The 13,091-nt window shown below is 60.1% G+C and overlaps 1 protein-coding gene across 1 annotated transcript; it reads right to left on the bottom strand.

Annotated features, from left to right (window-relative positions):
* Nucleotides 1–3,147: 3,147 nt before the first annotated feature.
* On the bottom strand, nucleotides 3,148–12,626 carry BCAM (basal cell adhesion molecule (Lutheran blood group)). Its single transcript, XM_006748376.3, has 15 exons — nucleotides 12,473–12,626; nucleotides 10,492–10,613; nucleotides 9,723–9,948; nucleotides 9,569–9,639; nucleotides 9,277–9,373; nucleotides 9,020–9,202; nucleotides 8,452–8,588; nucleotides 7,920–8,076; nucleotides 5,838–5,953; nucleotides 5,597–5,738; nucleotides 5,288–5,424; nucleotides 4,951–5,095; nucleotides 4,717–4,861; nucleotides 3,737–3,854; nucleotides 3,148–3,632 (listed from the first exon to the last, which is right to left on the bottom strand). Exons 1-15 carry the CDS (start codon nucleotides 12,552–12,554, stop codon nucleotides 3,627–3,629), a joined length of 1,884 nt encoding a protein of 627 aa, XP_006748439.2. The 5' UTR covers nucleotides 12,555–12,626; the 3' UTR covers nucleotides 3,148–3,626.
* Nucleotides 12,627–13,091: the final 465 nt, after the last annotated feature.

Raw genomic sequence — 13,091 nt, 5'->3', positions numbered from 1 at the left:
AGCAGACTCCCCGCCGAGCAGGGAGCCCGATGCGGGACTCGATCCAGGGACTCCAGGATCATGACCTGAGCCGAAGGCAGTCGCTCAACCAACTGAGCCACCCAGGCGCCCCCCAAAATTTTATTTTTTAAGTAAACTCTACACCCAACGTAGGGCTCAAACCTATAACCCTGAGATCAAGAGGCGCATGCTGTACCAACTGAGCCAGCCAGGCGCCCTGAGACACACTCTTCTGTTGGGGGTTGCTAAACTGGTAGGGTAGAAATCTGGCGCTAGGGTGACAGTTGAGAGAAAAAGCCCCTGCCTGTGCTTGGAGGACAGCAGAGCTGTGAAATGGAAGAGGACAGCTTTCTGGTGAGACTATTTGAGCCCCTGGATCCAGCTATGCCTGAAGGTAGTCAGCCTTTGATCATCCTGGTTATATGAGTGAATAATTTTCCTTTTCACTTACACAAATTTTTGACTTCCTTTTTTTTCTTTCTGGTCATTTGCAACCAAACATATCCTTACTGATGGAATCTATAGGAGTCCAGAAGAGGCAGAGATTCCTATAAAGTTCCCAGGACAGGGAAAGGGGAGTGAAAACTTCCTAGAATTCTTCAAGATGTCCAGGCTTTGAAGGACAGGCTAGCTTTGTGACAATGGGGGAAATAGGGGAGGGCATTCCAGGAGGAGTAAAGTCATGAAGGCACAAGGCGGGGACATGTAGAGAGAGGGAGCAGTGGGTTATGAGTGAGGGGCAACATTTTGGGTCCTAAATGCCAAGTGAAGGGTGTCTCATGCTCTTGAGAGCAACAGGGAGCCATAGAAGATGGATAAACAATGGTAGTTTACTCCAAACTTGCTTTTACTTCTTGGGAGCCCCAGATCCTGTGGGTTCCCCTTTCCCTTTCCCCCAGACCCTTGGCCAAGGTGGGAGGGGTTGGACCTGCACCGAGGGCACAGACTGCCATCTGTATGCAAATTGCCTGGGAGGCCATGCAGATGAGGGACCTTAAGCAAATGTATGCCCTCCTGGCAGTATGCACCTATTTGTCCAGCTGCCCAGGACCCTCTCCTCATTAACTCAGGGACCAGGTGCTGAACATAGAGAACCCCTTCCTCCCTGGGGTCACCTCTCTCCCCTCCCCGCCATCTGTTCACCCCCCTCTAGCTCCCCAGATCCTCCCTCACCAATGTCTGTTCTTACAGTGGTATCTCTCTCCACCTGGTCCCTTCCCTGGACCAAGGGACCCTATTTTGCTTTTCTCTCTGACCCTCCATTTTCCTTGGATGATGATACTACTAATAATAAACATGTTCGGAAAACATACTCTGTGCCAGGCTTTGTATAAACACTTTCCACAGTTATCTTATCAAATTCTCTCAACAACTCTCTTGTGTCTGCTGTATTTTTTATTTTTATTTTTTTTAAAGATTTTATTTATTTATTCATGAGAGACAGAGAGAGAGAGAGAGAGAGGGGCAGAGGGAGAAGCAGGCTCCCAAGGAGCAGAGAGCCCGATGCGGGACTCGATCCCAGGACCCTGGGATCATGACCTGAGCCGAAGGCAGACGCTTAACCATCTGAGCCACCCAGGCGCCCATCTGCTGTATTTTTTAAAAAAAGGATAGTCACTTCTGCCATATAGAAAACAAGAAAGCCACACGAATAAGGAGGCAGAGAGATGAAACAAAGAATGGTTTTTCAGAAGCAACTCACGGGGCCTGGTAGACATGTTAAGAATGATTTGAACATAGATGGGAAGGATGGAAGGATCGAGTAAGCCCCAAGGTCCATGTGTCAGTGAGGTGCTTCCTGCTGGTGACTCCAGATCTGTTCCCTGAGTCCTGTGCCCAAGCCATGCAGTTAAAAGCTATGGCTGCCAAGGACGTTTTCAGCCAACTACAGTCATGGCCAAGAGCATTTGCCCGCCCCCCGCACCTCCCCCCTGTGGCCCTGGCGCCTTTGGGGTGCAGAACCCCCTGGTTCACCCTCCACTGTAGGCATCAAAACCACACCACGATGAGACAGCACTCTGGAGCTGTGTGTACCCCAAAACTCAGGCAGTGGGAACCTTGATCACTTTTGCCGTGATTGATCTAAGTGTGCTAACCTGCTCCTTCTTTTTCTCCCTCTTCTCTCATTTGTTTTAAACTAATTCAATAAACAGTGGGATTTGAGCATCTTCAATCAGGCTGTGAGCTCTTCTGCTCTGCGGACCCTGGGCATGCAGCTCAGTCCCCTACCAGGAGGCTCCCATAGCAGCTCACCACTTTCCCAGGGTGACAGATCCCACTTTGCCCATTTTGTGGATGTGCAAGCTGAGGACAAAAAGCCGAGTCACTTGCCGGAGACCTAAGGTCTGAGTGCAGAGAACTCCTGGTGCACACATGCCTTACAGCAGCCCCTCCACTGCCCAAGTGTGAGAGCCCAAGGTCACACAGCGCCGCCCCCCCCCCCCCGCCACCACCCTCCCCCCTGCTTCTCAGCTGCTGCTTCCAACCTTTTTTCTTCAAATTGCTGACTGTAGTGATCTTTGAGTCCCAGTTCTGTTTCTCTCTTTGTCCCTATTTGCCTGTCTCTGCCTCTCTCTCCCCAAATCTCTGCCCATCTGACCCTAGGGGTCTCATCTCTGGGCTTCTGCAGTCCATCCCCCCATCTCTCCGTCTTTCCATCCCTCTCTCAAATCACTCTCTTCTTCGACCTCAGTAAGTCTCTCTAACTGGCCTCACTCTTTTCTGCCCCGGAAACCCTTTTGTGGGTTCTTCCAAGTCACCCCGCCTCCCCTAGGGAATCCTCAGAGGCAGGCACTCTGCCTTTCTCAGAGGGGGCGGCTCCATCCCTAATTCCATCCACTCCGCAGCTCAGGGAAAGCTTTTGCTCCGTTCTGCAGCTTCGATTCCCATTTGGGGTCTGCAAGAGAGACTGAGGATTTTACTTAAGGGAACAGCACCCCACCCTCCAAAGCAGGCACTTAACACCCTCTGGGCCCTGGGCACCTCTCTTTTCCACCCTTGGCCAGCAAGCAGAGTCTCTCTCTGCTCTCATTTCTTTCTCCATGACATCAGACTTCTCCAAGGTCTTGCAAGGGCGGGGGAGGGGAGCATCACCTGCGCCCCCTTCTCCTCTCGTCCCCCAGAGGAAGCTCTGGCCACAGCATGGTGTGATGTGACAGACAGCATTTATTCCAGACTCCAGTGTCCACAGATCACAGGGTGGGGGTGGAGGGGCAGGGGTGGGGATCCAGTGTCAGACTATGCAGTAGGACATCAGGTGGGGCGGGGGACCAGCAATGCAGGCAGGAGGTAAAAATCGCCCCGGCCAACTGACCCCTCAGAGCCTCGGAGCCTCGTCTTGTCCCGGGCCAGGGCCTGGGCTTGGGTCCAGGAGCTATTCTGGGGCCTGGGAGAGTCACATTCCCTGGAGGAAGGTCCCCTCCTTCCCACCCTCCCTCCCTCCCTTCAAGCAGTAGCTGCTGTAGGTCCCTGCCCAGCCTGCAGAGGAAGGAAGGGAAGGGGGGGCCGGAGGGGGAAGAGGGAAGGTGGGGGCAGGCGGAGGCGGTGGAGGCATGTGCGCAGGGCTGGTTATCTGATGCTGATTCTCTGATGTCAGGTCCAGTAGAGTCTCTTGGAGGTCCTCGGGCTCAGCACTGGGAGGAGATGGAGAGGTCAGCCTGGGCCTAGGCCCACAGGGGCTGCCCCACCACACCCCTGCGGCTCCCCCCACCCTCAGGGTGCCAGGGCCCTCACCCACCTCATCTCCGAAGCCCCCACTGCCATGCCTGGTTCCTCCAGAGGCACCTCCCATGAGAAGGCCCGTCTGCTCAGGCCGCTCTGACCCTGAGTGGCTCAGCTGTGGCTCCCCAGGTGGCCTGGGGGGAGGAGGCAGCATGGTGGAGGGGGTCATGCCTGGGGAAGGGACTGAGGAGGGGGTTGTTTGGGGTGAGGATGGACTTGGGGGACAGGCGGGAGTGGGACGGGGATGGGGATGGGGATGGGGTGGGAGTGGTGATGGCATCTGGGTTAGGGATGGGTGGGTAGGCTGCTGTCGGAGTTGCAGACGGTGACTTAGTTGGGGGTCAGCTCCAGGGATGGGTTTGGGGATGGCTGCGGATTGGAGTGGAGAGTGGCCATGTGATGGGGCCAGAGGGGATAGATGGAGATGGAACTGGAGTAAGGAATGGGAACGAGATGGGGAGGGAGGGGCCCTGGGGCTGGGGATGCAGTTGAGGGAGACACCGGGGTTCAGGGTGAGGTTAGAGGTGGGTTGGGGATTGGCGTTGAGGATGGAGATACGGTTAGGGTTGGAGGGGTTAGAGGACAGATTTGAGGTTGGTTATAAACCGGGTTTGGGGTTGGGGATGAGGATGAGGTTGGGGTTATGGAGGAGACCGGGGCTTCAGATGGGGCTGCAGTGGGGCTTGGGAATGGGTTTGGGGATGGTTATGGGTTGGGTGTTGCTATGGATTATTAGGTCTGAGGTTGGAGACGGGACTGCATTTCATTTGGCGATGGGGCTGGGGCTGGGATGTATTTGGGTTTAGGGTTGAGGATGGGATGCAGTTGCGGTTGGGGTCGGGGCTGGGGACGTATTTGGGTTTGGGGTTGAGGACAGGATGCGGTTGGGGCTGGTCATGGGCTGGGTTTGGGCTCGAGGTGGGAGGTGAAGTCAGAGGTGAGTGTAGGGATGGGGTGGGGTTACAGAGGTCAATTCCAAGGTTGCAGGCCACTCACGGAGCCCCCTTTTCCCCCTGCCGGCAGCAGCTGGAGCGACCCTTGCGTCTCATGCAGTAGAAGGCAGCGACGACGAGGAGCAGGAGGCCCACGCTGACGGCCACAGCCATGACAGCCACGCCGGCCTGGGCAGTCTGGGGGGCCACTGCAGGGACAGGACGGAGGAGGAGGGGTCAGCTGGCAGGGCTCTGTCGGCCCCACGGGCAGCCTCCTCCCACCCCTGCAGCTCCTCACCAGAGCCGAAGTGGAAGACGTGCTGCTTCTTCCCGTGGGTGTTGGAGGCCTCGCAGGAGATACCTTCTCTGCTCAGGGCACTGGTCACCTTCAGGGTCAGGGAGCTGCTCACCCAGCCCTGCCCTCTGAGGGCCGGCTCTGCTGGCTGTGGAGGCTGGGGTTAGCCCCGGCCCCTGGGATCAAGGGCTGGGGCGAGGGCAAAGGTGAAGATGTCCAGTCCCCCAGGAAGTGGAGGGGCACAGTGCTTGGATCAGTGAAGGGAGCAGGGTCCCCCGAGGGGCTTGGGGAGGGGTGCCTGGGTCCCGCAGGGCTCAGGGTGGAGAGGACAGTCCCTTACACTGCCTCCCAGTTGGCTCCAGCTGAGTTTGGGCTCTGGATACCCGCGGGCAGAGCAGACCAGCCTGACTTCTTCTCCTTCTCTCCAGCTGTCCCCTGTCTGGGGCTGAGGCTCTTCTGGGCTTAATTGAGGTGGCCCTGGGGGTGGGGGGTGGGGAAGAGCAGGAGGTCCATCCTCCATCGGAGAAGGGGAAGGAGGAGGAGAGAAAGAGAAGGAGAGAGGGGAGAGGAATAGCAGACAGAGGGACCAGCCGTTTGTCCTGGCCCCCCCACCCCCACGGTCCCCATCCAAACCTGCCCCAGCCCGAACCTTGGACCAGCAGCTTGAAGCTCTGGGTGCGGCTGAGGAGGGGGACCGTGGGCATGGAGGCCTCGCAGACGTAGGTGCCCGCCGAATCGAAGGTGATGGAGCTCAGCGAGAGGGTGGGGCCGTTCCCCAGGGGGACGAAGTCCTGGCAGGGAGAGAAGGGGGAGGCCAGGCGGCTGTGAGGGCAGGGTCGAGGGTGCTGGGCCGAGGGTTCCAGGGCTGGGGGCTCCTTTCTCCTTCTCACCTTGGTCCAGCGCAGGGCAGGGGTGGGCAGACCTTGCACGGAGCAATTCACGGTTGTGCTGTTGCCTAAGTATAAGGAAAGCTCCTCCCCGGTGCTGAGCTCGAGGGGGTCCAGGTCTGGAGGGGAGGACAGACTGTCACCTTCCCCCGACCCTCACCCATGCGGTTAGGGGCTCTCCAGGGCTGTTGGGGGTGCAGACGTGAATGCATAACCGTAAGCAGAGCCTGTCAGTGCTCCTCCTGGTTCTCCCCACCTCCACGAGCTTGCCACACTCCCATCCAGGCCAAGGCTGGAGCCCAAATCCAACTCCAAAACCTATGGTTAACTCAACCATCTTCCTCCAGAGCAGACGTAGGGCCCACAGTTAATGCATGACTGGGGAGGTGTGAGGTGGTCCTTCTCTGACTTACCACCCAAACCCCATCACCCATCTTTTCAGCCAGTTTTTGTCTGCTCTGCCTCCGAAACGGACCCTCCCACTTCTCGCCATCTCTGACCTCCAGGACCAACGGCCTTGACCACTGCAGCCACCTCCTCACTGGGTCTCCCTGCTGGCCAGGATTCTCCGCCCTTCCAGTCTATCCCCCCACCAAGCTGCCAGATGGATCTTCTCAAAACACACACGGCCCTCGGCCCAAAACCCTTGGCATAGAGGCCAAATTCCTTGACCAAGCCTACAGGAGCCTGCCTGGTCTGACCTCTGCCTACCTCCTCAACCTCGCTTCTCATCCCCCCAACCTTTGTCCCGAGCTCCAGCTACCCTACTCTCTTGCCGTTTTTCTCCAGTATGCCATGGTTGGGTGCTGCCTCAGGGCCTTTGCACTTGCTGATCCCTTTGCCTGGAAGCTCCTCTTTGGGCTCTTCATATTTCTGATTCCATGCTTTGGTTTCCTACTCAAATGGCCCCTTCTCAGAGAGGCCCCTCTGACACCCTGCTGTGGACACTCAGCTTTCCCCTCCAGCACTGAAGGATTTATCCCCCCAGCTGTTGAGAAGGATGTCAGCTGTCAGCCCTCAGCTGTCGGCCCTCTCTGGGAACTGCCTCAGCTGCAGAGAGCCCCTCGCTCAAGGTCATGCCCCCTTCCTCGGGCGGCCCGCGTGCAATGACTGGTTGATGTGGGGGTAGAAAGGCCCAGTGCCCTCGCCCCAACTGGGGACAATTATGAAGGCCAGCTTCCCAGTGCCGTGCAGGGCCAATTGAGACTTTTGCAGCCCGTCTTCTGCCTCTGCCCAATCCTGCTTCCTTCCCTTCCTCGGGCTTCATAGATGTGGATCCCAAGGCATTTCCCATAAACTTCCTGCCTGCAGATCTCCGAGCCAGAATCTGCTTCCCGGGATGGGACGGAGCCTGTAACATCCTCCGTCTAAAACAGTCCCCACTCACCCAGCCAATCCCTTATCCCCTCACTCTGTGTTAGTCTCTGTAGATGCCCCATCACTACTCAAAGCGTCTTGCTCACCATCTACCACCTGTCTCCCCTAGTGGGCTAGGAGCTCTGAGAAGGTGGAAACTGGGCTGTCTTGTTCACAGATGTCTCCCCGACCCCAGCCACAGGGTCTAGCCCCAGGAAAGGAGGCAGAAGGAGTGCCAAGGAGAACAGAGCCTTCGCCCAGGGCTCGGGTGCAAGCAGACTAAGAAGGTTTTCTAGAAGACTGGGACCCTGGAGACTGGCTAGACATGGAAAGTAGAAAGCAGGGGAGTTGACCTAAAAATGAGGAGAGGGGCTTGGCTGGGATGAGGAGAATGCCTGGGTGGGGAGAAGGGTCAGCCAGAGGTGAAGCCAGCCAGGTGGGCCTTGAAGGCCGGGTTGGATCATGTGGGCTTTCTCCTGTGGGGCACTGGGGAGCCATGGGAGGTTCGGAGCTGGGGGCAGGCACGTCTGTGCTTTGGAATGAGCTCTCTGGCTGCCTTGTGTGGGAGACCAGAGGGGGCTGGGGCAGGCACCTGGGGGCGGAGGGGACCATCCAGACCAGGAAGGACCACAGAAATGGAGAGAAAGGGTTGGCAGCGGGGCTGCGGGGGTGAGGGCCAGGAGGCCGCTGGTGCCAGGGCCCCCCTGCCCGCTCTCCTGGGACGCTCACAGGCCACGCGCAGCTCCGCGGTTTTGGAGAGCACCGCGTCCTCAGCAGCGTCGTAGTCCTCGACCCTGCAGCCGTAGGTCCCGCTCTGGCCCCGCTGAACCCCCTCCAGGGTCAAGTTCCCCTCAAGATTTGTTTTCAGCACGTCCTCCTGCTTGTCCTGGGTGACCAGGGATGAGGAACCCGGCTCAGGAGCCGCCCTGGGCCGGCAGGGTCATGCTAGGTGGGGGCCACCCGGGTCAGAGTCAGTCATCTTGTAGGCCGGGGGTCACCAAGTTAGTGTCATACTAGGGTCAGGGCCCCCTCAAGTAACGGGGCAGAGGCCCTTCTAGGCCAGGGGTCCCCCAGGTCAGGTATCACGCTAAGTTAGGACGCTCTCAAATCCGGGCTCAGAGGTCCCGTTAGCTCCTGGGTCACCAATCAGGTGCCTTACTAAGCCAGGGGCCACCCAGGTGAAAGGTCAGAAGTTGGTGGAGGCCAATATGTCACAGAGGTCAGGGGCCGGGACTTCCAAAGGAACGATGGGGTGAGTCACCTGAAGGCGGAAAAATATGTATTCCACGCTGGGGTTGCCATCCCCCCGGCAAAACAGCTGGACAGAGTCACCCTCGCGTACCCAGCCCTCGGTGGTGGACGGGCTGCCCACCCAGAAATCCACATTCTCCGTGGGATCTAAGGGAAAGCGCAAGAAGGACGGACAGGTCAGGGCAGACTCATGATCAGGGTCAAGGGTAGGTAGGGTCAAGGGTAAAAGGCAGGGGCTGGGTTAAGGGAAAGAGGTCAGTGCCGCAATCAAGGGGCAGGCTGAGGTTGGTCAAAGGGCAGAGGTCTTATCTTTCACAGCTCAGGTTCACACTTAGTCTGAGATCAGGGACCAGAGGTCAGAGGTTGAGCTGAGAGTACCAGCCAAGGGTCAGTGGTCAGTGCAGGTGGCAGGTCAGGGTGGGATTCCAGGACCCAATTCGGTGTGAGAATGTGTGGAGCACGTTTAGCCGTGAGACTCCGTGGGGTTCAGGGTGCTGGAGGGGGTCCGATGTCAGGGCAGGCCGCTGGCCGGCTTGGAGGGTCCAAGGTCGGGGAGGTCAGGACCCGCATAGACTCACAGTGCAGGCTGAGGTGGAAGGCGGGGCTGTCCAGGCGGCCGCGCCGGCCCGTGGGCAGCTGGTAGTTCACGGAGCAGTGGAAGCTGGCGTCCTGATCGGCCTTACGGGGCCGCAGGTAGAGGGTGCTGATGAGGGACTGCAGGCCCGAGGCCTCCCGGACGGTGCGGCTGGTCATGTAGCCCTCTGGGAGAGAGGGAGGAGGCGGTCAGCCAGCCCGGGCCGCCACCCAGCTCCATCCCACGGCCAGCTGGGCTCACCTGCGTTCACCTCCATGGGCATCCGGAGCGGCTCCCCGTTGCGATACCACGTGATCTCGGGGACGGGGTTTCCGTTGCGGCTGTTGCAGGTGGCGATCTGAGACAGACACAGGCATGGCCCTGGGCTCTGACCCAGGACTCTGAAGCCTCGGCCCCCTCTTTCCTCGGGACTTCTCCTCGCTCAGATTTAGGAGCCTGGGTCCCCCAGCCCTGTCCTCCCCCAGGACGCAGGAGTGCAAACCTCCCAGCCCCCTCCTCCCCCAGGACCCTGGCCAGGTCCCATCCGAGGTACCTCCTGGGCAAAGTCATCCACCACGGACAGGATCCCTTTGTTGGGGAGGACCTCTGTGGCCTCCGGTTTCGCTGTGGGGGAGACCGTACCTTCAGGAGCCCCTTTCCCAGGCTCTCACTTGCCCTCCCCTTCCTGGGTGCCCGCAGACACTCACCGAACATGCGGAGCTGCGTGGTGGCCTCGGTGCTCACCGCGCCCGCCTTCACCACGCACACGTAGTTCTGCTCGTCACCCACCTGGGCCTCGGTCAGCACCAGGCGGCCCTGGGAGTCCAGCTGGTATGGGGGCCTGCGGCCCCGGGAGTCGTGTACCCGGCCCTGGACCTCGGAGCCCTGCAGCTCAGCGGAGGCCAGGTGGTGGCGGACCCCAGAGCGGTCTGCCTGTGGGCAGGGAGGGCCTCAGCGCCGGAGCTGCCTGGCCTGCCCTCCCCCACTGTCCTGCGAGTTCGTCTCTCTCCTCTTGTCACCTCCCTCTGGTCTGGCCCCTGATCCCGGGGCCCCGTGGGGCTGTCTCCTCTCTCTAGGTCCCTCGTTCTCCATCCTGCTCTGCTCCTGTCTCTCCTCCTCTGTCTCCCTCTCCCGCCCTGTCCCTCGGCCGCTTGTCTCATCTTATCTTTCTTTTCCTTTAGTCCTATTCCGCCCCCCCCTCATATCCTCCTCTGTCTCTGAATGTTCTCTCTCAAGAGCCTGCGCTCCGAAGGGGGCATCTTCCTTCTAGTCTCAGCTGTGCCCAGACACCAGGGGACCTTGGAGAGTCCTTCCCCTTGCTTGGCCTTAACTTCCCCACCTGTAAAATGGAAAGACAGCTGGATGGAGCTCTTCGGTCCTTTGGGCTCTGATGAGGGAATGAATGTGTGCAGCCCTGCAGTGCCCTGACTCCCAGCCCCCTTGGCCACCTTCTGGTCCCCAGCCTGCAGCACTTACCAGGAACCACTCCAGCGCAAAATGGTCGTGGGCCCCCAAGGCGGTGCAGTTCAGGGCGACGGGCTCCCCCTTCATCACCTCCACCAGGGAGGACCCAGACAAGGGCTCCTCAGCCTGGGCACCTGCAGGAGAGCCATTGAGCTCTTTCTGCCTCTGAGCCCCTTCTCCCCCAGGACCCCGGAGTCCTGGCTTCCGGTGCCCTCCTCCCTCAGACCCAGGAATCCAGACCCCTAGCCCCTCCTCCCTCAGACCCTGGAGTCCAGGCCTCCAGCCCCCTCCTCCCTCAGACACAGTCCAGACCCTCACCCCCTATCCCTCAGCCCCAGGTCCTGCCTCCCTCCATCTCTCATGTCTGCATCTCTGAGCTTGCAAATCCATCAGCATTTCTCTCCATCTCTCTCTTCACAGAACTAAGGGCTCCTCCCCCGGGCCACGTGGGGCCCTCTGTCCAATCCTCCTGGGGGTAAAGCTGCACCTGTCCTTGTTCTTCCCACTAGACCAGCCACCCCTCAAGGGCAGGGCCAGCACTGGCTCATCCCTTGGCTTCCAGCACCCTGTGCAGAGCCTGGCATGGTGCCAGGGATAGATTTCTCTCCATCTCTGCCTGTGTATCTCTCACTCTGGGTCTCCCATCTCTAGTCCACAGTCTCTGCCTCTCTGTCAGCCTGGCACTCTGTCTCCATATCTCTCAGGCCCTGGGTCTCTTGTCATGAGTCAGGGGGCTAGGGCTGAGCCTGCAGCTGAGGTATGGGTGTGTGGGGGCGGTAAGGGGGGACAGGGCTGGGCAGGTTTCAGGAATGTGGGAGGGACAGGCTGGCCCAGACCTGCCCAGCCTGGCGCCAGAACCCCCTACCCGCCCCTTGGCCCCTCTGCCTCTTTGATGGAGCAGGGAAGGGGGTAAGGTGCGTCCCCTCTGAATAGGAGAGGGGTGAGGCCCAGGAGCCTGGGTCCTGAGGTGGAAGGGAGCAGGTGGTGGTGGGGGGGTGGCTGGACTCCCATCCCATGATCCTGGCAGATAGAGCTGTTCCCATTGGGGAAACCATGCTCTCTCACCCTCTGGGCTGGCATCCTGGCATCAGCTCTCACTTCTTAGAACCTCCCTTCCCTTCCCCGCCCAGCTTGACCAGCCCTGCCCCTGGGGACCCACTATTTACCATGTTTGTGCCAGGGGCCTGGATTCCCAGGCACCCACCTCTGTCCCAGGCCTGTCCCAGGGGAGGGGGTGTGGGGCCAGGCTGGTGCCTGGGGCTAGTCTGAGTAACAGACAGGAGGACAGATGGAGAGATCTCTGTGCCCTAATCTCCCCCATCTCTCTGTCCCTCTGTTGCCAGCCCCTCTGGGCCTCCTCCCCTCCCACCACCACGCAGGTGTGTGGATTTATCTGGGGCCCCAGGAAGGGGGGCCCTGTCACTCGGAAACACTCTGTTCCATCATCACTGCCTAGGGCCAGTGCTCCAGCTCGTCCATGAAGGAGGTGGGTTCTTTAGAGTCTGGGCTCTGAATCCAGGTTGGGGGAACCCTCAAGAGCACGTGACTCACTGGGTTCTAGCCACAGGGTCCCTGACCCTCGCAGAACTTGAGAACCCTTTCCAAGGGAAGCCCTGGGGTTGGGTCTCCTGTGTCCTGGAAGAAAGCCACTCCAGCCACTGGAGGCCTGGACTCCTGGGTCTGAGGGAGCAGGAGTCTCGAGACCCAGACTCCAGGGGCTGAGGGCCCTCACTCCTTGGTCCCGAGTTTGGAGGGGGCTGACTTCTCTGGCGCTGTCTAATCCACTACTGTGGGATGCCCAGCCCCTCTGCCTGGCTGTCCCCAGGTCTCACATTGGGAGGGGTATCCCCCATGCTCCTGTATCCCTCTTCCTTGGGGGGGGGGTGGTCCCAGGTTTGGCTTCCTGGGCTCGATGAAAGCCCCTTCCCCCTTTCCTTCTCGGGGTCCCCGGGGGCCGCCCCCAGTCGCGCCCTGCTCCCCGCCCGAGCCATACCTGGGTGCGCCCCCAGCAGGAGCGCGAGCACCAGCAGCCACGGGGCCCTGCGCGCCCGGGCCCGGCCGTCCCGGGGCTCCATGTTCGCGGCGGCGGTGGCGACTGCCCGGGCTGCAGCTCGGCGGCCCCGGGGGCTGGGAGCGACCAGGCCCCGCCCCTGGCAGCCCCGCCCCGCCCCGCCCTCCAGGCCCCCCTTCGTCCCCCCCCCAACCCCGGGCGCCCCGCCAGGACCTCCCACTGCCCGGAGTGGACCTCCCAGCGCTGGGCCCGGAGCGGGGCTCCCTCTGGCTCAGGCTGACCAGTGCCCCCGGCGGTGGCCTGACAGACCAGTCTAACCAGTGTCCTGAGCTGGGACCTCAGCGCACGGCCGTGGACCCTCTCCCCCTCATTCTGACTGGGGGCCATTAGGGCATGCACTGGCCTCTCCCAGTGTAACCGGTGGTTCCCGGCATGACCAGTGGCTTGCACTGTCTTCCCCCAGTACAACCAGTGGTGCCCAGCTTGATCAGTGGCCTAGAACAGCTTCTTCCTGTATGCCTTGTGAGGCTCTCCCTTGTAGCCACTGCTCAGGGCTGCTTTCCTGTCTGACCAGTGGCCTGGAACCCATCAGTTCAATCTC

This window comes from Leptonychotes weddellii, chromosome 16 (assembly GCF_054177405.1).
Source record: "Leptonychotes weddellii isolate Sample4059 chromosome 16, ASM5417740v2, whole genome shotgun sequence".
In the NCBI taxonomy this organism is placed as follows: domain Eukaryota; kingdom Metazoa; phylum Chordata; class Mammalia; order Carnivora; family Phocidae; genus Leptonychotes; species Leptonychotes weddellii.
This window is presented reverse-complemented; position numbering and strand designations above follow the sequence as displayed.